This window comes from Opisthocomus hoazin, chromosome 4, assembly GCF_030867145.1.
Source record: "Opisthocomus hoazin isolate bOpiHoa1 chromosome 4, bOpiHoa1.hap1, whole genome shotgun sequence".
Taxonomy (NCBI): domain Eukaryota; kingdom Metazoa; phylum Chordata; class Aves; order Opisthocomiformes; family Opisthocomidae; genus Opisthocomus; species Opisthocomus hoazin.
In genome coordinates, this window is record NC_134417.1 from 69,131,189 (window position 1) to 69,151,322 (window position 20,134).

General features: G+C 39.5%; 1 protein-coding gene across 5 annotated transcripts in view; it reads right to left on the reverse strand.

Annotated features, from left to right (window-relative positions):
• The window catches only part of CDK14 (cyclin dependent kinase 14), a 320,879-nt gene that overhangs the window by 225,520 nt on the left and 75,225 nt on the right, over window positions 1–20,134 (reverse strand). For all 5 annotated transcript variants that reach the window (XM_075419363.1, XM_075419365.1, XM_009936147.2 and 2 more), the window contains 2 exons: window positions 12,643–12,888; window positions 616–710 (listed from right to left, as the gene is read on the reverse strand). In XM_075419363.1, coding sequence (XP_075275478.1) covers window positions 616–710; window positions 12,643–12,888 — 341 coding nt within the window. The remainder of the gene's footprint in view (window positions 1–615; window positions 711–12,642; window positions 12,889–20,134) is intronic.

Below are 20,134 nucleotides of genomic sequence, written 5' to 3' on the forward strand. Positions count from 1 at the left end.
TTCTTATATTACATAGACCCAACAAAAATCTTACATATGTATAATGTCTGGAACTTATGGTGATGCGTAACCAAGCCATTAACAATACAACAGAACCGCATTTTCTTGAAGAAAGCTGCCAGTGAAAGACGATACGTGCACTGGCATGGCAGAAGTGTAAATACATCTTTTACATTTAGAACATGTTTTCAGTCATATCAGCTGCCATTATGCTCATCAGTCTCAAAGCTACTGAGAGATGAGGACACTCCTCATTCTGATTTATTACAAATATTCAGTGAGAAAAATAATTTTCAGTACCTACCTAACTTCATGACCCTGGAAAACATTAGCATGTATTTCCTTGTTTCAGCAGTTATTCTGTCCCATGACTGTCATGATACTCTCTCTGCTAAGAACGAAAAGTTGCCACATCTATCATTCACTAGATAAAGTTTTTAAATAAAGCTGTTATCTATGCTACACGGTCTCAACATCTTTCACTAGAGCACATGGCAGTCAGCAGCACTTTGCATTCATTCATACGGATCTATGTACAAGTGCAGCAACATCAGTTAATACTTTCTGCTTATCTTCATTTACACACAAAATTAAATTTTAAAAAACACCACTTACTTGCTTTTCCCTTTGTATACTGTAGCATAGGACCCTTCCCCTAGTTTTTCCAATTTCTCATATGAGTCTGCTTTTCCAAACTTGGGACTTGTAGGCTAAACAAAACAAAAAAAGATGACCCTTCAGCATGTATTGCACATTAACTGCTTTGATTCAGCTTTTAGAGACCAAACGTCACTATCAAAACCCATAGACCTGCATGTTTTCAGCAGCCAACAATAAAAAAATAATTAATAGCAGAGCTAATGAAACAATATAATAGGCTACTCAAATAAAACATCATTCAACACCCCAGATGGTGGTTGCTGATATCAACCATACATTTACATCACTGGAACTATCAAAAGGATTTTGTTCTTAATCAAAGAGACATTTTATGTTGCACATTTATCACTTCATACAGGGAAAAAGATCATTAACAACTAAGCTATCTTATCTTTGTTAAGAGATCTAAGCAACAGTCTTAATCTGCCCTACAAAAATCAGATTAAAAGAGCTGCTTAATTCTTTTTTTATTTTTTTTTGACTATAGCCCAGCCAAAAACATTGCTCTAAATAGTCAATGTCCCAATACATCAACCGTTGTTTAGACAGTGGTCAAAATACCACAGGAAAGCATCCTTAATGAGAGTATCTTGATTCTGAATTATGTTTACAGTCTTCAGGTTGTGGATATAATCACACCATACTTTTAATGGCATGTAGATGCAGCATAGTTGAATGAAGTCCTGCACCTTTAATATCTGCAAAGTGAGGAGTCTAAAACTGAACCAAGCTAAGCAATTATTCTTGCTCAAAGGGCCAGATAGCTCAGCTGACCTTTGTGATAAACTCCTACTTGCCCCACTTTTACACAGTTCTAACAGAGAACACCACAATGCTGCAACAACAGAAAGTCACCTGACACGAAAACATGAAAACATCCCATTTTCCCAAATTTCCCCATTTTCCAGTTGTCTGGAAGGAAAGAGCTTTTTATTTTTCCCCGAGGAAAGGGCTTTTTATTTTTCCCCAAGACCAGAAGGACACTTCAAAAAACTGACCTACAGCTGCCCTCAGCATTATCTATGTATATTTTAGACTGCAGTGCTCAGATGTCCTGTACCTAAAGCAACCAAAAGAATATAGAGCAGCAACTTTGAAGGGCCAGCACTGATGCTCAAATCACATACAGGGACTGACTTGTTAGTACTCTGGTTATAACACTACAAAGAAAAGCAGCCAAGCAAATCCAGCATGTTTAGGGCTGAAATCAACTGGGAGACTCTAAGCCATGCGCAGCTGCACGCAGTGTACACTCACATTTACAATCTTACGCCTGATTTACAGAAAGCAATCAAGTTTCAGCTTTTTGAAAGGGAAAAATTACAGTACAGGACACATCTGTGTGTAAATTCCTTTAAAACCGTGATCAAAAGTTTTAAATCAACTGAGCCTAAGAATTACTTCTATCTAAACAGACAAGAGCATCCCAGGTAAAATGACTTGGTACCTCATCCCTCTCCACTACACCCAATTAAACCTTAGCCAGAAAAATCACAAGTTCTCTTTATCCAACTATTCTACATTTGTCCTAAGCCAAAATTCTGGCACTTTGGTGTACATACACCTTTTCTGAGACTAACACCCCAGATTTTTATCGAATGGCAGCAGGATATACGCATGTATATTCGCAAAATTGAGCCCTTTCATCTCCCTCCAGTACACAGAACAACTATTATTTAGCTATCCAAGTCCTAAATATTAATAGACTGGTGAAAATTTGTCATATGGGAACTCTCAGATCATTTTCCTGTTACATTATTTGGAACACTTCATTATAGATAAGGCAGTAATATTCTCTGTTTCACATCTGCGCTTACAAACGCATTGTGCCTGGTTAGAAACTTTTTTTTTTAATCACAGTTTTATTACAGATATCACTAATAGAGGTGACTAAAATATTTATTCAAGTAGCCTTCTCATTTAAGTATCCAATTATGGACTCATGCAACATTACAGAACTATAGAAAAAAAGTGTTTAGATGTTTAAGCGTCTCCCGCATAATGAAGAAGGATAGCAAAGTACTTCCCAAATTGCAGGCTGCAGTGAACACACAGTGAGCAGCTTTGTTTGGAGTTGAAATCCTGCCCTAGTTAACAGTGAATGGCTCACTGTTGGTTTCCTCATTGCGAGAAAGAAAAAGGACAGGGTTTATACATGTGTTTCACATCCATTTCTATTTTCACACTGAGAGTTACTTTTATTTTATACCGCTGGAAACCATAATAGAAAGGTCACAACAACTTGTAAGGCCTTAAGATCTTGATGGGAAACAGGATGCCTTTAATCCATTACCACACAGTAAATCATCAGCAGTAAATATTCCTACAGCCTCAAGCTCATTTCTCCGTACCCCAGCTGCCACAAGCATGGATTTAAGGTCATGCCTTTGGACTCCTTCTCCTCCTGGAAGCTGCTGCATCCTCACCAAGAAGGGGCAAAATGCTAAAAGCTCGCATTGGCAGGACCGGGAGGAGAGCTCACTCCTGATGGTAGAAAAGAGGTGCTGGTGTCGACTGTCCTGTCCTCAGGGGCAACCCCACGCAGTGCCCCGGGGCTCAGCTCTGCAGCGACGAGGCTGACCTGCCACCCTCCCCAGGCAGCCCAAATCCTTTGTCTGGGGCCTGCTCGTGCCAGGTAAGAGCAGACCAGAAACAACCAGAGAACCCCAAGCCGCCAGCCACCGCCTGTCCCACACATGGTAGAACCACATGGCCGATGTCCTCCTCTTTCCTGGTTACAGCATCTCCACAGCGGAGCTCAGCTCTATTCCGACTGGATCACAGGATGGGATTGCCCATCCCATCCTCTCACACTATTAGATCTCCCTTTGTGAACACAGATATTATTTTTCCTTGCATTTGTAACCTTAAAAGGCTTACAATTTTGGAAGCTGTCTGGTGTAGAAAAGCACTTCAGAGGATTTTCATCCAAAAGAATTTAAACAAATTCTGAGGCAGCAGAAGATGCTGCAAACTAATTTGCACGACATTTCTTAATGAAAAACCAAGACAGATCTCACTCAGCACATGCCATTACTTTAGAAAATGAAGGAACAAATTTATCATTTCCCCAAGATTTTCTCAAATTTTATTTTTAAATGAATCCTCACACATTAATTCAAACTTATAATTACAAATTGCTTGCAGAGGTAAGAAGTTCAGGCACTCTTACCTTTCCTTTTATTTATGGATTATAAAAGAGGCAAAGACTGACTGAGATAATGCAAAAATATGAAACTTTCCAAAATTTGAGTTTTAAGCTGAAAGGGATCTCAATAAAGGGCTACAGAAGGGATCTAAACAACCTGAAGTTCCATGCAGCTGCTGAAAATTATAACCACTTCAGCCTACTTCACTTTATTATCACAATCCCCCTTTCATATAGCTATTTTTTTCAGCTTCACGGACATGAATTTTGCTGTTGATTTCTCCATATTAGTTTACCTTTTCCAACCATTTCTGTTAAAAAAATACGCCTTATTATAGGAAGATTACAGTGCCATTTTTTTTTAAACAAACACAAATGTTAAAATCAAATATAGAAAATTCACCTGTAAGTATAATTTCTTCTTTTAAAGTGTTTTATTCCTTCCGGTAAAATATATGGAAACACATATACACAGAGATTTGTGTTTGTTAAGTCACAAGAGTCCCATATTCTGTCTAGGATGCGGTTAACTGAAATACACGTAGCGAGGAGACACATCCAGAGCACATCAGATGTATAGCCCTTACATCAGCCACTGACATATCTCACAAGCAGCAGACTCAGAAGAAGTTCCCCTACATTTTAGAAAGCTAATTTTTTAGAAAGCTATTGCAATTCACCAATTTGACCCAGAAAGATTTCTCAACAGAAGAGAGTACTGATTTTAGCCTAATTTCAGTGAATTTTAGCTGAATGCACATGTTTTGATAAATGTTTGTTCAAAGCTACTTTTTGAAGATCTAACATTACAATACTTCTATCACTGTTAATGTTCCTGTCTTCAGTCCTTACTGGTTTTTAACCCTCTAAAACACTGACACAGAACCATAGAATAATTTAGGTTGGAAAAGACCTTTAAGATCATCAAGTCTAACCGTAAACCTAACACTGCCAGGTCCATCACTAAATCATGTCCCTAAGTGCCGTATCTACATGTCTTTTAAAGACCTCCAGGGATGGTGACTCAACCATGTCCCTGGGCAGCCTATTCCAATACCTGATAACCCTTTCAGTGAAGAAATTTCTCCTAATATCCAAACTAAATCTCCCTTGGCACAACTTGCGGCCGTTTCCTCTCATCCTAGAAGAGACTGACCGCCACCTCGCTACAACCTCCTTTCAGATAGCTGTAGAGAGAGATAAGGTCTCCCCTCAGCCTCCTTTTCTCTAGACTAAACAACCCCAGTTCCCTCAGATGCTCCTCATAAGACTTGTTCTGCAGACTCTTCACCAGCTTCATTGCTCTGCTTTGCACACACTCCAGCACTTCACTGTCTTTCCTGTAGTGACGTCCCCAAAACTGAACACGGCATTCATAGAATCGTGGAATCATTTAGGTTGGAGGAGACCTTCAAGGTCATCAAGTCCAACCGTAAACCTAACACTGCCAGGTCCACCACTAAACCATGTCCCTAAGTTCCAGATCTACACGTCTTTTAAATACCTCCAGGGGTGATGATTCAACCATGTACCTGGGCAGCCTGTTCCAATGTTGATATCTCTTTCAGTGAAGAAATTTTTCCTAATATCCAAACCAAATCTCCCCTGGTGCAACTTGAGGCCATTTACCCTTGTCCTAGTGCCTGTTATTTGGGAGAAGAGACCGACCCCCACCTCACTACAATCTTCTTTCACGTAGTTGTAGAGAGAGATGAGGCCCCCCCTCAGCCTCCTCTTCTCCAGTTTGAACAATCCCAGTTCCCTCAGCTGCTCCTCATAAGACTTCTTCACCAGACCCTTCACCAGCCTTGTTGCCTTTATTTGGACATACTCCAGCACCTCAATGTCCTTCTTGCAGTGACGCCCCCAAAACTGAACACCGTACTCAAGGTGCAGCCTCACCAGTGCTAAGTACAGGGGGACGATCACTTCCCGACTCCTGTTGGCTACACTATTCCTGATACAAGCCAGGATGCCGTTGGTCTTCTTGGCCACCTGGGCACACTGCTGGCTCATGTTCAGCCGGCTGTCCAGCCATTTTTTTTCACTCAGTGAAGTGTACACCCATCCAAGCCATGAGCAGACAGTTTCTCCAGGAGGATGTTGTGGGAAACAGCATCAAAGGCTTTGCTAAAGCCCAGGTAGACAACATCCACAGCCCTTCCCTCATCCACTAAGTGGGCTACATTGTCACAGAAGTTATTCGAGGCGCAGCCTCACCAGTGTTGAGTACAGGGGGACGATAATTTCCCTGCTCCTGCTGGCCATGTCATTTCTGATACAAGCCGGGGTGCTATCGGCCTCGGCCACCTGGGCACTCTGCTGGCTCATATTCAGCCGGCTGTCGACCAAAATATGTCATGACATAACGTGACTGTGATAAAAGGACAATCTTTGCCATGTCTGAAAACTGGTTATTTACTGAATGTGTAAATTTTTTGTTTATTTAATTAAAGCCTTCAGATCCTTTCTATAAAAATTTTATCATGATTTGTTGGATATAAGCCAAAGGGAGATCTCCTGACCTCCTCCCTATGGCCACACAGACTTGTATATACTGAACATCAGTGGGACTACAAAGGCACAAAGAAGCCCATTGCTCAGTGTTGGAGCTTTGAATTTGCTGCAAATAAGAACTTTCAAAGCTAAGAAAAAAATAAAACACAGGTGCATGTGTGACCAAGATTGAACTATTTAATGGGCAAAAAGTTAAACAGGCAGTAAAGAACCAATCAGCAAGAAACTGATACCACTGGAAAATCACTGAAAAGTGAATTTTCATGCTAGGGAGAAAACTTCCAGAGACCTCAAATGGGAAAGACAGATGAATTACTACGACAGAAGTGAGTAAGGGTCCTCAGGCCTCTGAAGAATTGAACATAGTCCCAATTCACTGTGAAAGTCAGAACAGGTTGTGGTAGATCATGTTATATCCCCAACAGGACATTGGCAACTGGAGCACAGAAGAGCGCACGTCTTTCTCTTCAGGAAACCCACTGAGGGTTTTACTTGTTTGCCTTTATGCTTCACTTTTCTTGAAAATAGTTTCCATTAAGGTAGTTTTCTTATTGTTAGCCTACATTTCTCCCAGAGCAAGATTAGTCTAAGAGCACCACTGAGCACAGGGAGGGAGCATCTTTAGCAGCACAGCTTACAATAACCAAGATTAGATATTTTTTTCCCTCTGGTTAAGGAAACACAGATCATAGTAACAAGGAAACCCTACTTCGGCGGGGGGGTTGGACTAGATGACCCACAGAGGTCCCTTCCAACCCCTACTACTATTCTATTCTGTGATTCTATTCTATTCTGTGAAAGGAAGAGTATGCCAAAATGCTGAATACAGAAATAGAAGCAGCTAGTAATTCAAACTGACATGAGAGTATTAAAAATAACAGAGAGAAAAAGAAATGAGAGGAAACTGTCTTTTCTGACCAGGTCATTTCAAATAGCCATTTCATTGATAAAGACTGTGGGAGGGATAACAGGCTTAATCCAAGATCTTGCAGTACGAGTCCTTGCACTACCTTGCCACATGAATAGTTCTCTTTCTCAGAAATTTTCAGAATCTATGTAGTAAAGAAAGCTTTAATGGAAAATTACACTGAAAAACACCTGACTATTCTTATAGAAGCTGTGTGGGTTATGTTCTCATGCATTTTTCATAACTGCAAAACAGCTTGTGAATGTCACACTTAACCAGCACACTCCCAAGCCTAAGTTTTAAATAGATCTTTTTTTTTTTTTTTCAGACTGCAGGATATTAAACTTCAATATAAAACTGCCCTCACAGGAAAAATACTATCTTCATAGTACCACTGTAAATTATTGAAAAGCAAAACTAAAGATCCGTTTTGTTGTATGCCTACAAAGAAATAAATTCATTGCTAGAAAAACCTGAAAGTAAAAGGCAGGCCAAGAGGCTTAACCGAGATTAAATTCAAGAACTGAAGATTCTTTCTTTTTTAACCAGTCTATATTTTGTCTTCTTTGACACAATGCTAAAGCTTCTTTTACAAACCCATATGCAAGTTTCACAGTAATTAGTCCCCATTCTTAAGGTTTTATCCTACATAAAGTAACAGGTCAATTTGATAACCCTTTTTTCTTGCCTTTTTAAACCTTGCAAGTTGTACTGTTTTCTAGGGCACTGTTCAAGGGATATGAAGATGTTCAAGAATCCAAACCTAGCATTAATCTGAGCTGTATCACTATCTGATCTTGTCCTGTTGCTGGCATCCTTCTAACCCCTTAACATGCAGCTGTAAATTAAGAGCAACCTGAGCAGGATTGACCATAAAGCTCTTCGTCAAATGGCTTGATGCAGTTTTTTAAGCTGTTTTCTTGTTTTCTGGGCTATTAAACCACAGGAGCTGTACCAACTGCCACGTTTTATCTGCTTTGTCATCTAGAGAGCATCCTCCAGGGTAATGATTATTAAAGCTTCCCTTGTGCCAGAAAAGAAAAATCTGCTCTCTACACTGAACTCTGAAATTATCTTACCTCAGTAAAAAGTATTGACCAGAAAGGATACAGTTACCCTACTAATTAATAGGTTCCTACAACTGGAGAAGGTTGCATACATCCGAAGAGGTAGATACGCGAGAATGACACACCAAGTGTTTAGGCAAAATGATGCCTAAATTCTAGAAAAAAATATGACTTTAGCATCTGCCTTAAAGTTAGACTTCTTACGTAGCTGATCTACGTGTTAATAGGATCACCTCATGCTTTTTCCTTGCACTTTTTTGGAGGAAAGTTGCCTATAACAGGACTGATAATTAATAGACGTTGCAGAACCAGAAGAGGGGCTGCTCTCCCAAAAAGAGGGCAGAGTCAATGCAGGAAAACATTGCTTATCGAATTATTTTTATCCGAACGAACTTTTTACGTTTATGCGAGTTAGTGGAAGATTCGTGTTTTCCTGCATTTAGTTTTTAAAAAGCAACTGAAAGGGAGTACATATACCTTAGCATAACATTTTCATTCACTGCCATGGATCTTAGGCTATTCAAGGAGAACAAACCGATCCGTATCACTAGGTAACTAAATCTTGACCAGACGGCTAGCTTATAACACTTGCACTGTTCTATTTACATACTGTGAAAAGTACTATTTGAATGTATAAATTGTGTACATTAAATACAATAAAACTTGACCCTGTACTGAAGAAAAATAAATAAGGTCACATGCCTAAAGAGCACGGATCTTAAATAAAACTTTCAGAGAATTAGGGTCAAACGATCTTCCAAAGCCAGTGCTATTTTGGGAAGAGTGGCACGTGCTTGTTTTTGAATTGTGCTTCTTTTATTTTGTCCATTTCATTTTGTAGCTTTACTGTTTCCTCAGTTAGGGCAAAAGACTCAGCAAAAGATTTTTAGAAAAACAGACATAGATAAATACGCACACACAACTATAGCTACAAGTATACAATATATATGTATATATACACATACATATTGTGTTGGGCTGGATCAGAGCAAAGGTTTGTCATGCCAAGTTCCCTTCTTCTAACAGTGGCTGACAGGTGAGGCACAGGTAGGCAGATGCCTACTTTACTACATCAAGGTTAGTATCATCTATTATTCTGTGACAGAAGGGTAAGTTTGTTCTGCTGGAAATTTCATTCCTTAATAACAGCCAATTTCAATCAGGTTAAACAATTTGGAAATCACACTCACAGAAGTTTTCTTCTGTTTAAAAGAAGGGGGGAAGAAAATGCAATGCAAGGTGACTTTTACGTAACGAGTATCTAAATGTCAGGTGGAAAGACTTTAAGTGTAAAAATTAAGTTTGTCTCATAAGAACGAAAAATAGCATGCTAACTTCTTGTCTATGCTACTGCACTAATTAACAACACAGGATTTCTACCAGGTTGCAACGAGGTGTGACATTAGCTGCAGAAAACTACTTCATGTTCAAGAGCAAATGATTTATTTTCCAAGTGACAGTCTGTGGGCAGGGACACAGAGTTCCAGCTTTCCCAAACCTGTGTGTGTCATCTTGCTCATCACAAAGTGCAGAGCATTTTGAAGGTACAGAAAACACAAAATTAGTAACATGCCACCTGCAGAGTATTATTTGGTGATCTTTACCAAACACTGAAGCTGATACCTGCCAGAGATCTGATAAGGCTTCTGAAACTAATCAAAACAGAACCTAACATCACAGAACATTATAAATGAGGTCTTTCAAGTCACATCTTGAAAAATCTTCTGAGACAGATAAAGGACTTTCACCTGAGTAGAAGCAGTGGAAGCCTCAGCCACCTACCTTCTGTATCACTTCCCCACTTAATGGCTACAGAGGTCTTTAAATGATGAAGGGGAAGAGACTAAACAGAAGCCTACCTTTAATTCAGTTCCTTTACGTAGGTAGGCTTCCATTTAGTCTACGTAGCGTAGAAAGTGCAAATTGAAGGCAGCATACATCTATTAGGGTATCTTAAAATAAAGCTTACAGAAAGCAGAGCCAAAACTGAAACACAACTATATAACTGTAGCCACTACAACCCAGAAGGCATAGCATGCTCAAGAACACTTACAGAAAGTGAAATGCCCGTTCAGACTGGTACAATCTATACAGCAGGCAAATTTCCAGAGAATCAAGTTATAACTCAATAAGGGAGAATATGTATCAGTCCTCTGACATGCAGGAAAAAGGAGTAACGATATGAAGAGGAAGTAGCAAGGGCATCTGCTATACAACATCAGGACTAGAAAAAAACAAAACTCAAACCCCTTCATCAATTCAAGTGTAATTCAAAACCAGAGAACGACAAATTCCTGCAACTAACCACACAGACATAGGCTCAATGAAATGTGCATCAGAACATCTCCTGCCTGAGGCAACATATTCAGGCTCTGGGGGAAGAGGGCAGCTTGATTGTATCTCTGCCTTGGACGTCTGAACTTAGGTCTGCTGGGCAGGACCAGGTGTGACCTGTGATCAGCAGAGGGCTAACGCCACCTTTTGCTGTGAAGGTCTGCTCTTCCTTCTTCTCTAACATGAACACTGACATTATTCCACAAGTTTTTCCTTGCCAGGTGCTCTCCAGAGCACTCTTGGTGAGAAAGAGTCAAAAAATGACTAACACTACCTCCAAGCAGAAGGAAGAAGTGAGTTCACTTCATCGAGAATTACGGGAAGTTAAGAAATCAGAATCATATTTCAGGAAATTCCTATGCACCTACTCTAACACATGAGATGTCCCCAGCAAGTCTGTGTGAGTCAGCACAGGAGAACATTAGCAAAAGCGTATGTTTAGCTAGGGCTCTAACCAGCAGCATGCTAGTAGAGGAAGCATTAAAATCATTTACATGATAAAATTCTGGGATCGTAGGAGATTGCGCAGGTGCAGTAGAGTACCGGGCCTCCGGAAAAGAACAAGATGCCAGAAACACAGTTTCAAAAAAATTCTGCTTCAAAATTCAGGAAGTAAAGCAAATAAAACCCTTCAGTTTTAATAGAAAAGAAGTACATAAAGCACTAACAGAAATTAGTAATAGTTTTTAGGAGTAATAAGGTAAGAACAGCAGAGATGGGGAGCATGTTAATACCGCAAAAACTTCAGGAAAGACTTTCAAAGTCATTGAAATTGACAGTTGTGGTGCCAAACAGTAATCAGGCATCACGCACAAATAAACACAGTGCAAACTGCTCCATCCATCCTTAACGACTGTAAAAGTTTTATGGTAAGAACTCCTTGTTACAGACTCATCTGGAACATGCCAGAGACATCTTTGGCAGCAGCTACATAATGCCAGGAGATGATGAAAAAGAAAATTTGCTTTTGCTATGGATGGCTACATTTTAAAATGTAACCTTTTCTAAAAAGGACAGTCCCCTGGAGGCATGACATCTTATCCCTTAAATTCACATGGGTTAAACAAAGCTCATCTACAGAAAACAAATCTCTGTCATTTCTTCTTAGAAGTCTGACAGGATTCAGTCAAACTTCTGTAGGGAAGACAGAAGATGTCTAGAAGACAGAGCAAAACAAAAAAGAAAGAAAAGAAAAAAGAAAAGGCAATCAGCCTTTTAAATTGTTTCATGCCAACTAAGATTTGAAGTGTTACATCCATTCTGCTTAGATCTGTAGTCTTCAACTCAAAGGTCACATTATTATGGATTTTTCTTGCCAAAGCATAACAGAAATAGTTTTTCAATAATTTTGAAGGTCTTTTGGGGGAAATCTGTTCTGGGCATTATTCATGAAAGATATGATGTTTTATTTATCTAGTTTCTTTCAAAATACTTGAGAATAAAATAACAATGATGATGTGTTGCCAAACCCTTCTCAGTTTTTTCTCTCTCTCACACACACAGAGTTTCTGACATGGAAATAAATGTTATTTTTACTACTTGATTTTAAAAAGAGAATTTTAAAATGTAAACAAAATCTGTCAAATATGATCTGTTTCTCTAAAACCTATATCTAAAAATCAAAAACGCAATTCATGTGGTTTCCTAAACTTCCCGGGAAAGAACTCCTCTTCACAAATAAGCAACCCTCTGCAAAATTTGCAACACAAACATCATAGAAGCAGTAATGCCATACCAGGATCAGGAGAGGAAAATGCTTAGAAATCCTGTAAGACACCCTAGCTAATATCTGACAGTAATTTCAAAATACTTTCTTTTTCAAGTTCTATTTTCTTATTCTCTTTTATAACTAACACTACAAATACATATGGGAAAAATCTTTAATAGCAGACATGAGCTTTTTGTTTTGTTTCCAAGTAACCAATTCCCTCTTAAGCAAGAAAACATGTATTTGGTGTTATTAATTCCACCATTTGGTACGCGTGCAGGTGTCCAAACTGTGCACTTACGGAGCTGGGGCTGGAGTGTCGCCTGACTTTAGGTGATTCTTTCCCTGCAGATGAAGATTTGAAGTTAATGCACGCATTGTTCTCCGAATGAACCCTCTTCACTTGATTAGTTGGTTTCTCAAATGGATCAAAACTACTCTGTGTCCTCTGAACCCGGACTTTTTTATCCTCAGGAATTGTATCCAGAGGTTTGATCACTGAATCCATTCCCTGGCAGTTCCGTGTAGACATCTTTGTGACACATATCTGAAAGGAAAAAACAGCATCCATTGACTAAGAGGCTTAAAGTCCGTGTCAATCCATACATCAGTCAGCATCAAAAAGGCATTGGACTTCATAAGCATTTATTTTCTATTTCTACATTAAAATTGCAAAAAGACATGCATTTTACATAGGGATACATTTTACATAGATGACAAACAGAGTCATAAGAATAATAGGCCTATCTTCATACAGTGTACTAAAAGATCCTGAAAAAGAAAGACAAAAGAGGAACATAGGTAAAAGTAATACATTTGTGCTTTCCTGCACAACGTGATCTTAGCAACAATGCCACCTGACTTCTTTCTCCAATCTAGCCACCGATATCTGCAAGCAGTATTGATTTCCATTTGTTTAAAACTGGATGAGACTAAACTTAAATAAATGATGGTAGTTTGTGTGTGCACTTCGGTGCTGGCCCTCCAAAGATCCAATACTGGTACATTATTGTATTTTTAAATAATGCTTATACAGTGTTATTATTATTATCACCATATGTCTCAGAAAATGAAATCAGTAAATCAATTCCCAGGCACTGAAACGTGAGACTGCAGCTTAATGGCACACTGAAGCTCAGAAGTTCAATCCTTTGTTACAGTAGACTCTGCCAAGCCTCAAAGACTGCAACTTGCTGCTTGAGCTACCAAAATACGCTATTGCTAGGTTCAAAAGAACTAAACAAGCAGAGCAGCAAGTTTAGATACTCCAGTCATGTAATTTATGTTTTCAATTTTAATACATTCCAACATACAAGACATTTTTTTAAATCACACAGTTGGTGTGAGGTTACATTTGAGGCCTCAGCTTCTGCTGTGACCCATAAGAGACGACTTTTACTTGGGAAGAAATCCCTTTAGCTCTCAGGCTACAGGGGAAAGATATGAAATGTGATGCAAGAAGACCCAAAAGGCTCCTTAAATCATAAGGCGAATCAAACAAATCTACAATGCACTTTTTCCAAGATATTGGCAAGTATTTAAAGACAGGCAGTGTTAATTTGCTGTCAACCACAATGTTCATGTACATACAATTAAGGCAGCATAACGTTCCATTAAAGCACCTACAATCTAAACATTTTTCAACACTTGCTGTCATAAAATAGTTAACGTGAAAAAAAATAAAAATAAATATTTACCGTTAGCATTTAATCAGGAGTCTTCCCCCACAACCCAAAGTATCTCCAATACAAACTTCCCCAATAAATTATTTTCTGCCATTTTGCCCGAGGAATTCTGTGCCTTGAAATCCAACTTCTTTAAATTGTTTATAGAAATACTGGGTGGCTATACCTTGTGGTTTTGATGTTTCGTGGTTTTGATGATCCACTATAACAGCAGATCAAAGATTTCTTTTGTACATTAAAAATTTAAAGTATACTTCTCCTGCACAGTGCCATCTGGCCTAACGATCAGACACCAGGTCAACTCTAATGAAGGACATCATTACTAGCATTACAAACTAGGCTTTACAAGGGTTCACATTTCTTCTCATTAAAATGGTTTCTCCAAGACTAAAATGTAACCAAGTTTTAACTGAGAAAAGGAATGCCCTCCCCTTCATTCTGAATGATAATTTCCTATCAGGCCAAAATTCAGGCAATTATGTAATTTTGGTCTATTACATCAGAGAGAAAAGATAGAGAGCTGCTGCACAAAGAATTTTTAACTGGGCTTCTTGTAAAATTAATTGTCTGCTTCTCCCTACAACAACATACATGCACAGACATGCACACACATACTTCCCACTGTCCTCTCCAAATCTGTGTTCTTGCGATGTTTGCTACCAACAAAGATGTTATAACAGCATATAAACTGATATTACTATTAAAATAGCAGCACTTTCATTTTGCTTAATCGACATGGATGCAGATAAATCAGTAAGCATTTCTCAGCCTCTGAAATCCTATGATCTAGAAAACAGGGGCAGGAGACAGGGAGAAAAGATTCACAAGCCGTACTTGTCTTCCTTTCAAATTACCAAGGGCCAAATGAAGCCAGTTAAAAAGTTTGGAATCCACAGCTATAAACATACCATAGATAATACTATATTGTCAGTACTACTAACTGTTGGAGCAGGTCCAGAGGAGTGACACAAAAATGATCCGAGGGCTGGAGCACCTCTCCTACGAGGAAAGGCTGAGAGAGCTGGGGCTGTTGAGCCTGGAGAAGAGAAGGCTGCAGGGACACCTTATTGCGGCCTTTCAGTACTTAAAAGGGGGCCTATAAGAAAGATGAGGACAATCTTTTTAGCAAGGCCTGTTGTAACAGAACAAGGGGTAATGGTTTTAAACTAAGGGAGGGTAGATTTAGACTGGATACACGGAAGACTGTTTTTCACAATGAGGGTGGTGAAACACTGGAGGAGGTTGCCCAGAGCGGTGGTAGATGCCCCATCCCTGGAAACATTCAAGGTCAGGCTGGACGGGGCTCTGAGCAACCTGGTCTAGTGGTAGCTGTCACTACTCACTGCAGAGGGGTTGGGCTAGATGACTTCTAAAGGTCCCTGCCAACCCAAACTATTCTATTAATACTGCCATGAGTGCTGTTTCTAGTTCCTTTTTCCACGGGAAAATCTCCATGTCTAGCTCTAACATGAGCTAAGAAAGAATCGCATTAAAAAAGAAAAAAAGGCAAGACATCTGTTACTATTGATAATCTCTACTGGAAGCAGTAATAGTTTGGAATTAGATATTGAAGGGAGACACTTTCACCTTCAGGTCACTTGATTGAATGAGGAGGAGAAAAATCCCCACAATCACCTTCTAATGGTGAATTTCGAACTTGCAGATATCTAAAACCAAGATGTAGATCAACCAGCCCCCTGCTCAGAGTCAAACACCTCAGTGGCTACACAGGCTGACCACCAGCGTCACCAGTGGAAAAGACCAAAGGCCACAGAGAAGTGCAAAAGCTGGAGATGCTCCCCGCACTCCTCTGCCCACTCTGCAACCACAGCGCTGCTCCCACCAGCACAGGCAAGGGGTTTCATCCATCACTCCTCTCTCACCTGTATCAATAGCTCCCTAGCAGATATAAAATAATTCTATCCAACTGACCGCTGACCACAGCGCACTGTGAAGACAACCGAGCTGAGCACACACTGTTGTTGAAGGGTAGACATTTCCTATCCATCTACCTTGCCTATAAAACTCTGAAGAGAAACAACATTTAGGTGGTGGTTTTATATTCTGTCATTGACAGGCGATGTCCAACTTCACGCCGAAACTCTGCTCTGTAAAATCTGAAAGGAGTAGGTCTAAAACATCAGTATTGTGCACTGGCTAGAACTTAAAAATTACATAGCTTAAAGCTGCAGTAAACTCATTGGTAATTTTGGGTTTCCCTCCATCAGCAAGAGCTAAACTACCACAATAGCCTTGCTTCTGCCCCCAGGCAGCGGGTGTGCTGACCTGCCATTAACAGCTAACAGTAAAACTTACTCTATAGTGACTTGTCATGCAAAACACCAACAGTGTACCGAGCAAGACTGATGCATTACATATTCTGGATATCCTCCTGAGCATACAAATGATCTTTGATTTCACCAGCATGACCAGATCACTTTTAGGAACAGTAGAGGTTTGAATTTTCCTGTTACACTAATTCAGCCTTTTAAGTATATTTTTTCCCTTGTACTGCATAACAAAAATGATTCTTATAAATTTCAGCTTCTCAAATGATATGTACAAATACTTAGCATCAGAAGCTCAGACCTGTAAACCACCATCTGCCACCTGGTAGTTCCTTGCCGGTAGTCAGGAGAAGCTTAACCCACCCTCTTGTTTCCAGCTTTCTTTTTACGTAAGACAGTAGGACCATCTTTCAGTTAAACCATAGTATTTGTCACAAAGGACGCAGGTTCATTTTCAGCCTCTTTTAGATGCTCCTGTGTGATCCTCTGGGCTAGCTGGAATTTCCCTCTGAGTCCATTTTGCCATCTGTAAGACAGGACCTTTCTTTTTATCCCACTTCATCTGTTTTATCTGCATAAGCCATTCAGAGTGGGAGCTATTCTTTTACTAACCCTGCACGCAGAACAACCCTTGTGCACTCCAATGAAGATGACAGTCCAGAAAGCAGTGGAAACTATCTCTTGCCAGTGTGGCCTCAAAACTGGGTGATTTAGTTGAATAGGTGCTTCAGCTACAGTTACCGGAATAAAAAAGAAAGTTAAAGAAGTGTAAGAGCTCATGACATATAGGAAGTCAATCTATCTGATTCATCACCCCTTCTTGCCCTTGCTCTATAAATCTATGTAATGCTGTACTTAAAACAGTGGAGCTGTAAATGCCACTACAGTCTAAAGCTGGTGCTATATGAAGATGTGATCAATGGCACCTTAACTATTACAAGTACTTAGCTCAAATGTATGTAGAGACAATACAGGTGATATCTTGGGTCGTCATGCACAAGACGACAATTAGGGTTTACAAAACGCAGTCAAGAGGAGGCAAGAACTTTTCAGTACAGACTTGATATCCATTTAAAGAAACTTCTGTCTCGCAAACAGCATGAGCCATTAAGCAGTTTTAATTACTGTTTCTGTAACAAAAGTCATCATACAAGTAAACAGTAAGGAACATCAACACTTCAAGCAATTCTTTCCCCTTCAGGAGCTACTGCCAGTACTTCTCCTACCACAAACTACACTCAAAGCATAAGTTTCAGAAGTATAAACTATTTCAGAAACTATTTGGTTTTTTAAAGTGTTGCAACCCAATCAATCACAGTTGTCACTTTCAGAAGAGGTATTTCTGCCAGCAGATCTCATAACTATGGGGAGCAGAGGAATGGGATCTTCGATTTATAAGAAACAGGATTTTAAAATAGGCCAGCCAATTTAATACATTTAACAACTACAGATTATTACGAGTGGAACAGGCAATACGCCAAAAAACTCTGTCATGTAAGGATTGTTCGAGCAGACAGTATCATCCTTCCAAGCCTTCTGTTAGACAGTAAAGGCTGAAGCAAGTCAGTGGCTGATTCCCCACCCCTGACTTTGGGTAGGTTAGGTGGCCCCAGACATGAAACTTAAGAGAGGGTACGGCTGCTTTCTGCCACCACCTAAATTCCCACATGGCACAAATTCCAACAGGATTAGCATGCTGAAGAACAGATGATGGTAAAAAGAGCGACAGAGGGGTAAGGATGAGTGGCAGATGATAAAAAAAGTATGTATTTATTTCCTACATGGAAAAAAGGTAAAACAAAACAATGGCAATGGTACGTATGGTATTCACACCAGAAAACTTCACATACAGGACATTCATCCTCCAAGTCTATGCTTCAGTTCCAAGATAAAAGTCTTGGAAAACCTAAACTAGACTACAACAGCAAATCTCCATTGGGAAGGAGTCTTGCTTTTCTTCACAGGGAACAGAGTGGTCCCACAGAAGCTAATTTTTTGTGTTCAAAGTTACTGTTTTGAAAAGCGTTTCCAAAGCAGCACTCAGAAACTGTCCAGGGACTTCATATCTTTGCGGGAAAGGATTTCATCTGAAAATACCAATGACTGTTCTTACCTAGCAAGGTAACAGTATTAGCAGTGGAGAGTCCCTGACCTCAGCCTTGGAGAAAAGATGCCTGTCAGCCCAGGTGTGGTCCGACAGAAGCACCATGAACATCTCGCGCATTACATTTCTCACATAAGGATCATTAATGTTAAATACACAACTGTATTTCCCCGAGTTGTTCCACACTCTGCTGCCAAACAGTACGCCAGTACACCAAGTAGTCACCAGAGCAACCACTGCAGCAACCACCATCTCATACATTCTCCACACTAAAATAAACCCACTTTTTGAATTTGTCCACAATCACTTACCCAGTCTCAACTAAAAAGCTAAGACAAAAAGAGAGATGATGAGACAGAAATCATAAAACAATGCATGACAGACAACAACACAGCATGGACAGTCTTTTTCCCCCTCTCATCCTATTCAATCTCACAATCAATTTGAGAAGATCCCAAGGCTGCTCTAGGATAAACAGGCTTAGTCATCATTACATCAGTAAGGATCACTGGGCTATAGTTTCCTACAGCCCCCACCCTAACATCACAGTATTTATCACATCTCAAGACAGAATGTCTGCAAATAGTCACTTTGTCCCCATAAAGACTACCGCTGAAGTTAAGAGACTGAAATCACAAGTGTATTCTTGCTCCATGCATAAAGTCCATAATAAGCCCCATTAAATAAACAAAAAACAGTATAATCATTCATGGAATCATTTCTAAATAAAGACATCTCTTTGAATCACCTTATACCATTTCAAGCAATACTCCTTAACCTGCATTTGGGATTAACATTAAAAAAGAATGGTTTATCAGATCTATTTCTTGTGATACAGTTTCAATGCAAGATTTTTTCACTTCATCACTGGCAGCAAAATTAAGAGATCCCAAACAGCATTCTTAGAATTAACGGTTGCTGGATTAATTAATTTACTGTTTAAAGTAATACAGCATTTAAAGAGTGAGACTGATCAGCCAAAACTTGTAAGTAATTTATAGTCCTCATGGTTCATGAATTTTAAAACCAGTCATGAATGTCCCCCGAATTAATCACCTGTTAGGGTACTTAGTAAAAGATAGGCTGTCCCATATCATTGGAATTTATCCACATGAGTAAACATATCCTCAATAAGAAATAACAACCAACTTTGTCATGACAGACCATACATCCTACCACACAGCAGAAAAAAGCCTAAAAATGTTCATATAGTGTAAAAGACACACTACTCCGAAGCTCATCATGTCTTTTAGGAAGATGCATTACCTGTTTTTTAATTCCTACATGTAACATCCTACAAATGACTACTTTGGTTATCCGGTACCTACGGACTTCTGTAAAATATTAAAAAATTGCCATCCATCTACTATTCTCTACCAGTAATTACCACTGTGTACATCCTGGGAAAAACTGGTCAGTTAGATAAATACCAGAGCAAACACCCAAAATTCTTACTGAAAAATCAGAAGCAAACATCTGAATTCCCCTCATTTGTACCATTCCAAGAGAAGCAGTATGAAAGGACCCAATATAAGGAAACGCAAGATCTAGCACCCACTGAGCAAAACTAAATGACTGAGTGACTTGAGACAAGGAAGTCACTTAACCTCTCCACAATTCCATTTTTCTGTTCATAATATCAATCCTGCCCCTATCACAAGTAGAAACTGGGAGCACTAATTAATTTTGTAAGGCACTTGGGCTTTTTTAAGTGAA